The sequence below is a fragment of the Pyrgilauda ruficollis genome, unplaced genomic scaffold, assembly GCF_017590135.1.
Source record: "Pyrgilauda ruficollis isolate IOZ18807 unplaced genomic scaffold, ASM1759013v1 scaffold3, whole genome shotgun sequence".
Lineage (NCBI taxonomy): Eukaryota > Metazoa > Chordata > Aves > Passeriformes > Passeridae > Pyrgilauda > Pyrgilauda ruficollis.
Window position 1 is genome coordinate 25,379,410 of NW_024524377.1, and position 9,650 is coordinate 25,389,059.

Here is a 9,650-nt window from a genome sequence, read left to right on the forward strand (position 1 = left end):
GTACAGACATTCCTAGAAACCTGTAAAGAGTCTTGGCTGTGTAATTAATGTTCTTACCCCTGCGAGCCCCGGGCTGGGAGGCTGTCAGGGTGGAGGCCTGGTTATGGCAGCTGCTGCCTCTCTTCTCTTCTTGCACATTTCTACATGTGAAGGGAGACCAGGGCTAGGGAGTGTAAGGCTGTTTGTTTGAATAGATAATCTCTTGCAGATTATTCCTGTAACCTCTGGTAAGAGGAACAGCATCTCCTTCTCGGTATGAGATTTTGTTGCAACAAAAGGGAGTTTGTCTCTTCAGTAAACTCTTACCAGGCTAGCTGGGCACTGCCCGGGGGCTCTCAGCTTACAGAGGTGAGGTGTTACTCAGTAAAATGCAGCTGAAGACCTTGTTTGGGTCTGTCTTCCACCCTGCCTTTGAGTTCAGCTGGCCATGGGGAAGGAGCTTTTCCAGTGGCTTGCTGACAGGAGGGGTGTGGTGAATTGTTTTTGCATGGAGTCAAGCTAGTGCCAGCTCCTGCTGATGAGCCGTGAAGGCTTGTAAGGGCAGTAATAGATCACTGGTGTTAGGTGCACGGAATGAAGGTTCTGGACCTAGCTTTTGTAGTATGTGTGTGTTCTCTCTGCCTTTATTTTGGGGTCCTTAAGCAGGCTAAAATCTTGCTGTCTTTGGCATAGAAGTCCTTGATGTGATACAGTGTTGTGGCTGGCTATGAGGACAATGTAAAGGTGAAAAAAATCTGAAAGGTGAGGCCCCTTCCCACCACTGAGAATAGATTGGTAGAATTATTTGGTTTGGAAAAAGACCTGTAAGATTATTGAGTCCAAATATTAATCCACCAATGCCAAGTCCACCACTAAACCACGTCTCTAAGTGCCACATCTACACATATTTTAAGTACTTCTAGGGGTGGTGCCTCCACCACTTCCCTGGGTAGCTTGTTCCAATGCTTTACAGCCCTTTCACTAATATCCAATCTAAACCTTCTCTGGCAAAGAGAAGGCCAGTCCATTCAACTTTGCTCCTTGTGGGCTCAGGTTATCAAAATTGATATACCACCTGCCATCACGGTACCTGTCAGTGCTCATGCTGAGTGTGCACAGAGGCAGGTGGTGTCTGTTCAGCAAGGGCAGTTTCTGTTGCAAATGCACAGTCTTTCAAGGATGTAACATTTTCGGTGATTCTCTTAGCAAGGGGCACCTCATCGTCTCAGCAAATCCCAGCAGAAGGGAGCTCACATGACTGATCCTCTCTGCAAAGGGAAGGGCAGAATCACACTAGGAAACAAAAGAGCTTGGGGTTTTCACATAGAAATGCAGTTCCTGATTCCAGTGTGCTCAAAAGTCTGTCCAGGCAATGGAGGGTGACGTGTCCTCGAGCCAGTGTTTTCAGCTGGTGCCTCACTGCTGGTGGTGCCCGGGTGTGTGTCTGTTCCTGCTTGGCTCCCTTAGCCTCTCACCAGTGTCACATGTGTAGCTCTAGCTAGAAAGTGGGTGGAAATGGAAACAAACATCAGTGGCATAGTGAATCCAGCCAAAATTAAATACAGTACAGGCACAGACTGCAATTACTTGACATTCATCTTACAGTTGGGTTCGCTCACCTCTCGTTTCTGTGAGAACACCAAAATCATGTTTCTCCTGTGGGAGCACATGGAGACTTGGGGAGTGGATACATGTACAATAGTGCAACAGTCCCTTCCCCCCAATAATTCTTGGCTTTGGATTTTAGATAGACCACAAACCCTTAGCTTATTACAAATAATCCTGATCACTCCCGTAATGATACACTACATTATATACTCTCCTAAATTTAATCATTCAATATCTCACTTCCTTCCCTTAGGCATGTACTATTATATTTTACACATGGCTTCCAGCTGCTTTTCATTGTGGCCTTCAAATCATATTTCAGTACAGTGCGATCTAAGACCAGTCACTTTATCATTTAAAGTCAACTTCCATCACAGTCATTTTCTTGACTGGTGAATTTCTTTCAGAAAGATAAGTTTGTCTGTGAGGAGAAAGTCTACCTGAATGAAGCTTTATGAAGCAGCATCTGCCAGAGATATTTTGTTCTGAAATGCTGAAAGGCAGCCATGCCTATCTGTAGAGTTTAAGAATTAAATCTCTTGAAGGAATGAAAAGAATAAATCCTCTGGGCATGGAAGGAAATCTGTATCTTCACATTTGATTTGAAAGTAGATGAGAAATCAGGAAGGAGAAGGGAAGTCAGCTCCAGATGGTGCTGGCTGTGGAGGAGGAGGAGGCTGCCCCACCTGTGGCTGGGGAGCAGCGGGGAAGGGCATGTGGGATGGAAATGGGAGTGGGGAAGGGGGGTGTGAGACATCTATGCCACAAAGTGCACCCCTCTGAGCCCAGCAGCAGCTTTCCTGGGAAAAGGAAAGCTGAGTGGAGCCATTGTTGTTATCCCTTATCTCAGAAGCCCATCATGTGCATGGTGCTTTGTGTAGGTCCAGCCACCACTGAGGGAAATGCACCCTGTGCAAGGAGGATCAGGGATGTTTCCTTCTTCTGCAGAGGCAGAGCAGCACTGACCCGAAATCCAAAGAGATGTGGCAGGGTGTGCACAGCAGTGTGTGAAGCTGCTGGAAATTTTACCTGCAGATGTAGGAGCCTAATAATGACCCAAGATCTGAAAATGTGGAACTCCCGGAATGGTCCGTTTCATTTCCTCTGTGAGGCTGTGGCACGCAGAGCCAGACATGAAGTAAGCCAATCACTCAAACTGGCCAGGATGCTCATCAGTCAAATGTAGTTTAAAGCAAATATTTAACATAAAGGTAATTTAGACCTCATATTGTACCGTGCGCTCAGCAGTTGATCTGGTTTGCATAGAAGAGTATTCTCTTTTGTTTTAAATAGCCTGTCCTGTCAGAAGGAATTGCAAAACTGACCACGGCCCAGATCTGAAGGACACCCTGTGCATTTATCCTTCTCTCTGTATATGGCTAGAGTTCTATTGCTAAAAAATATAGTGTGGCTGAAATCCTTTGTTAATGCTACTGGCAGTCCAGAGGAAACCCCCAGAAGTTAGTAAAACAATGAAATTTATCTGTTATAAGAGCAGATTTAGTTTTTTTTCATTACCTAAGATAACAGGAGGTGAAATAAAATACAGCCTTTTTCTACTATTTTACACTGATAACCCCCAGGTTTTGCATTTTCCCTTTTGGAGAAGGTGGAGAGGTCACTCTGGAAAAGGAAGGGTTAATTGAAATTATTCTTCCCTCCCGCACTCAGCCCTCTCTTTGGTTGATTGCTTTATAGATGCTGTAGGCATCTCTTCATCTCCTTCAAATTAAACATTTTACTGCTGCTGATCCCGTATTGTTGGATTTTTTTCATCATTATATTTGATTGGAAGTCTTGTAACATTTTTCAAGCTGGATCATTTCTCATGCTATTTGTCAACTGAAAAGGGAAAAAAAGCTCCCTACCAACTCCAACAAGAATGAACTGAGTAATTTGCACCATTTCTGGATGTGTTTCTATCTCTGTTAGATGCTACTTGAATCCAGCTTTGATTAGCAATGCTACTTGCAGCTTTCTGTGTGACGCTCTCTGTAAGTTCCCTGGCAGTTTGTTTGTGGTGTTAAATCCTTTGGATTTTGGCTGCTCTGGGCCTTACTTTGTCAGGGGATAGGACCAGAAGCCACAACAGGGGAGACTAGGTAGGGTCTGTGTGACAAATTTATGGGGCTTGGTCCCTGGCTAGAGCCAGCGATCCTGGCTCTGCTGCTCTCAGTGCTCCCTGCTGACGTAGGTACGGATCCCACCCTCATCTGTAACCCTCTATTTGGAAACGTCAGCCCTTCTCTTTGAAAGCAATCCATGGACAAAAAAGAAATCCTCAAAGAGCAGCTGAGCGATTCCATTCATTGGAACATTATGCTCTTTTATTGCAAGAGATGTAATAAAACATAAACCAGATTATCTGTCATTTCCATTTGAGCTCCCCCTTTTCCCCCGCTCCTTGGTTAGCCATTTCAACGGCACCCTCAGTATTTACGTGCTCGGGAGGAAAATGTTCACGTTGGCACCGAAACAAGTTTGCGGTGTTTCTGCCCCGCCTCAGCTCTCGCCCGCGGGTGGCAAGTCCCGTGCTGGCACCTGCTCTTGGCTGTCCGTGTGGAGCTGCTCTTTGTTGGGGTGTTCTGCCACTGTCCTGGCACGGCTGTGCCCATGGGGACAGCGGGCAGCGCTGCCAGCAGCAGGATGTGCAGCTGCGTCCCTGCAGCGCCAGCCCTGCTCACGCCCGCTGCTCGCCGGGGCACCGGGACGTGGTGCCGGGTCCCTCTCCGTGCCCAGGGAGCAGAGCCCTGGCCAGCTGCAGCCCCGGGCCCGTCACGGCATCCCTGGCAGGCTCAGCTCTGCGCCTGGGCACTGCGATTGATCTGCTTCCCAAAAGCTGTGACTGGAGATGGCTGATGTTACAAATTGTTATGGCAGGAACGTTTGATGGAGGACGTGAATAAAAGGCTCTTCGGCACAGAGCCTTTTCATTTATTTGCATAACAGGCTGATATTCCACAGTGGACTTCCCTCTTGCGGTAATAACTTGACTAGTGTAGTATTTTACTGGGGGCTCGGTATGTGTGTAAAATTTTAGTGCAAGTTCTCAGCACATTTCCGTTATTTGTCTTCGGTTTTGTTTTATTTTTTCTTTAGAGAGCTTTAATGTAGGGTTGATTCTCTGGATGTTGCAGTTTGCAACAAAGACGTTTTCTTCTTGGATAAAGAGCCAGAATTCCATCTTACTTGTGAAAGAAAATAGTTATCCATATTGATTTTGTTAGCTTTGAGTGTCAAGCTCTAATAATTATTTCCCTGCATCTGAAGAAACCTCTGGGCAAATACAGCCTTCAATCCTGTAGGGGATTTTTTCTGTTAATCTCCCTTGTATAGATTTGGTTTTAAAGGAAGTGTATGGAGCTCCTCTGTGTTTTGAACAATTCAGAGCAGGTATTTTTTCCCCTGGAATAAGGGCTGCACCAGGCCCTTTCATTTTAAGTGGCTGTTAGGAAGATTAAGAGCTGCATATGCTTTCTTTAAACTTGCCGAAAAGGAGATACTGTGGGTGAAAATCTGTTACAAAACTGCAAAGTGTGTTTGCCCAGAGGGTGTTTCAGAATGGAGGACTATTATTATTTGAACTCAGATTACTATTCACTATTACTATTACCTAGAGAAGGTAATACAGAGAAATCTGTTCAGGAGACACATTAAAGCCACCTGTGTCAAGCAACTGAGCTGACTATGCTGTCTCTCTTGAGAGAAGGGAAATCTTAACAAATCTCTGCACTTCTACTATTTTTTTTTGCTTCCATAAAGTAGCTGTGATGGATTTTAATGCAAAATCATTATTCATAAAGTAGCACCTGACGATCCCACATGTGTCTAGGCCTTTGTGGTACTTGAAATCTTGAAGAAATTATCAAAGTGTCTAGCCTGAAAAGATGAGAGGAAACAAGGATGGGGAGAAGAGGAAGAAAGCAGAATGACTTTTCTGAGATGGGACATCATGACAATGAGACTGTAATACCTTTTGACCTAATTTTTATTTTGGCTATTTTAGATTTCTTTTTATTACTTATATTTTGTATTCCTTACTTATTTTCTGGGTCCTTATTTTATATCGTTTCCTTTTATATCACTTCTTCCTTTCAGTCTGTAGTTGTACAGACAGGTGTAGCTGTCTTACAGGTGAGAAGGGCAGTGGAAATGTGTATTAATTGTACTTTTCTTGACCAAAACAAAGTAGGTCCTGTGTACAGACCTGTACCAGTGCCCTTATGTCAAGCACCGAGGGGGTCAGCATGTGAAGTGTGTGTCTGTTTGATCTTATAGGTGCTGCACAGACAGCAGTCCCAGCCTGCCAAGGAGAATTCCCCACCTAGAGAAGAGGCTCCTCCTCCACCTGCTGAGGACAGTTGTGCCAAAAAGCCAAGATCCCGTACCAAGATCTCCTTGGAAGCTCTAGGTATCCTTCAAAGCTTTATTCACGACGTGGGTCTCTACCCCGATCAGGAAGCCATCCACACCCTCTCTGCTCAGCTGGATCTCCCCAAACACACCATCATCAAATTCTTCCAGAACCAGCGTTACCACGTAAAGCACCACGGGAAGCTAAAAGAGCACCTGGGAACGGTGGTTGATGTGGCAGAGTACAAGGATGAGGAGCTGCTGACGGAGTCGGAGGAGAACGACAGTGAGGAAGGCTCCGAGGAAATGTACAAAGTGGAGGCTGAGGAGGAGAATCCCGACAAAAGCAAGGCGGCTCCAGCAGACATCGACCAGAGATAATGTGAGATAGGAGTGCAGAAAGCAATACATTGATCCAAGGATTTTCTGGTTTTATTTTTGATTTTTTTCCTCGTTTTACTTTTTGTTTGTTTGTTTCCGTTGCGCATGATCCATGTGCAGACCGAATGAATTCAGCATTGCCCGATCAGACACTCGAGTGTTACACTTTCTACATCTGACTGAAGCAATCGTTGTAGTCACATAGGATTATGCCTTCATCAATCTTGCACTTATGAAAGGGACAGCTAGCAAGTAAATGGGAAGAAAAAGTCCTATGAAATCAGTGAAGGGAAATTTACAACTTTGTGTGTGTATATATATATTTACGTAATATATATATATATATATTAAATTGCATGGGACGGAACTTTACAACCTGAAAGTATAGACTGTGAAATGAGTTCTTTAAAGATGAGACTTGTTTATGTTTTAAAACCACTTCACAATGAGTTGCTTTGGCTTTTTGATAAACTGCCGCCTGCTCTCAGGGTGTGGTGACTATTTTTGAATTCCTATTTATTTTCTATGTTTATCCCTGATTTTTTTTTTCATTATTATATGGCTTCCTATCTGGCAACTTGATGGGTAATTTTTGAGGTATTTAAAGACGTAAATCAACACTGCCAAAAAAAGAAAAGAGGAAAAAAAGAGAGAAAATAGAAAAACAAATCAGGGCACCTTAAAAAGAAAACTAGTAAGTTAAAAGTACTTTGAACACAATGCACACTTAAAAGGATACAGCATGTTCCACTCTCCAGATAGTCCTTTCTGTAGTGAACAGATGAGTGTTTTTGGGATTCAGAATGACTAAAGCTGAAATGCAGTGCATAGAAGACTTGTCCATTAACGAGGTCTTTATAGAAAGAGAAAAAAGATAAATGTGTTGAGATTTGATGTATGGAATTCATACTATCAACCACATTTTACCGTGGGTTTTATTTACCTGTTCTCTGTTTCAGATCTTAAAATTTGTAAGCTTCCTTCTTGTTGTTGCTTTTTGTTTATACTGAAGTGAAACACACACACGCACAGACACACATGTAAAGTTACATTGCGACACAGAACGCCACAATCCCGAGAATCCTGGCCAGGTAACTTGCTGACAGCCGAGGGTTCGCGTTGCTGCCCTGCCGCTCGCCCTCCTCGCAGCCTGCCCGTGTTGCCGCTGCAGCCGGGCTGCCTCGTGTCCCGCTTCCGTGCCAGTGCCATGAAGTGTTTTCAGCCGCAGGGCCCGTCCCTGCTCGCCCCGCCGGGCCCTGCACTGCTCGGGTCCGCAGAGCCGGGCAGCAGCTACAGAGCAGAGCCTGTCCCGAGCGACTCTTGGATGGCCTGAGCGCAAAGCTGCGATCTGCCATAGCATCCACCCGCTCTGAGGCACCCTGTCGAGAGAGACGCCAAGTAGCATTTACTTTTCACTTCCGTGCAATGATTTCCGAGACAAAGACCTCACCTTGCAGCTGGATTGATTTCAGACGCCTGTAAACTGCAGCCATAACGGTACCAACAAGGCTTCTGGCTTTTTTCTTCCTTTTTTCACATGGGCTTTTCATGTAATCTTGACAAAGACCTCATGCAATATCACTTTGAAAGTTACTTTCTGTTTACTACACCAGGCAATGTAATATAACTGTTAATACTATTTATATATTTGAAAGGTATAAAAGGTAGGAGTTAAAAACGAAAAACAAACCTCGACGTGTAGATATTTACTCAGAACAGACAATATACAGGGAGAAGACGTTGCAATACAAGCTAATTCTAGCTGCTCAGTAACCTCTGGAGTTTTTATGAGATTTTTTCAGAGCTAATGTTTGAAACACGAGTATCTCTGCATAAATTTCATATACCTTTGCAAAATTATGGTGGGTTGCTTACTTATGCCCCTTTTGCTCTTCATCCTTTAGTTCTGTAGTATGCTGCAGCTTTAATCAGAATTTCGATGGTTGCTGCTTTATGTTTCTCTCAGAGCTACGCTTTGAAAACTGTCTTCTTATCCTGTAGCTGAAATCACTCCATACATTTGAAAGGAAACTGAATTTTGCCGAGCTATGTAAGTTGTTCATCTGATGATGGCATCGACATTTGGTATCTTTTACACTTCAACCAAAAATTTTATTAGGTATTTTTTCAATGCTGAGTCTTGCCTTTTTATTTTTAATTTCACTGCCAATTTTGCAGTGGTTCTAAGTGAATCTGTGGGCATTTTAGCCTGTGGTCTTGCCAGAACTTTGCGAATTACAATGCATATATGTCTATTTATTCAATATCCATCATATAATATCTATTTGGAGAAAGAAACTTTTCTTGTAGTGCCTCTTAACAAAGCACAATTTTCCGCCTTTTTTGTGAAATAAAAAATAAAAAAAACAAATTGTGTTTTATTGCGGTATCAACAATGTGAATAAGGATTAACATATTGTAAATGTTCATTTTTCCATGTAAATCAACTTTATCTTCGTTATCACTAAGTGATAATTAATTTTTAACTTATGTGCATTGTTAGGCTGTTAGAATTTTTTGGTTGTTGAAATAAAACGCATTCAATAAATATGACTTAATTTGTCAAGTAATTTACTGGGCCTTTTTTCTTTTCTCCTGAGTTGAAGTGGAACAAGGTCTGCAAGATGGAGGGGGCGTATTTTTGCCTGTTGAAAAAAGGTTTGATCAGCATTATTGGGTCTTGAAAACCTGCATAAGTCCCCTGGAGCTGGCACAGGTGACGAATGTGTGCGACCAGGACTAACCTGTTGTGTTAGTGGCTTTCTGTGCCCAGGGTGTTTCTGGTGGGGTCAGGAGGAGGGTGGGGGTGCCTTCAGCCTGCCGGAGAACATACTCAAAACACACACATAAAGATCCACTTCCAGTCTGCTGTCTTCTTTCACTGGTAGATTTTTTTCTGTTTATAATTAAAAAGCCACAAATGACTGCGTGTCAGGAAACTTTTGGAGCACACATGTCCATGGTTAATGGACATAATAAAAGGCTTTATTATATTTATAGCAGGGCATCCTACTGAGTGCGTAGAGGAATGCCGGAAGGATTGATGTCTCTGAGAAATGTGTGAAATGTTTTTGGGAAGAATACAGATAAATGGAAAAAATTGCTAAAAATTCTTAAGCTAACAAAGTGGTAAGTATCTGGATTCAATCCTAGCAGACAAATCATATACTGCAAGTCAAGACTTGAGTTGTCCAGGAATTGAGGTAGGGCAATTTTTAAAGGCATTTTTTCTTTTTTCTGTAGTTCCAATAGAATAGTTCTTCCCTTTTTGGTGCCTTATTTATATCCTATATAAAATATCTATGTGCTCTCTTGAGGAAAAAAATAAG

At 43.1% G+C, this 9,650-nt stretch overlaps 1 protein-coding gene across 1 annotated transcript in view; it reads left to right on the forward strand.

The window, feature by feature from the left end:
- The window catches only part of SATB2 (SATB homeobox 2), a 128,520-nt gene extending 119,639 nt beyond the window's left edge, over positions 1-8,881 (forward strand). The window contains exon 11 of the mRNA XM_041473489.1: positions 5,866-8,881. Coding sequence (XP_041329423.1) covers positions 5,866-6,321 — 456 coding nt within the window. The 3' untranslated portion in view covers positions 6,322-8,881. The remainder of the gene's footprint in view (positions 1-5,865) is intronic.
- The last annotated feature ends 769 nt before the right edge of the window (positions 8,882-9,650 follow it).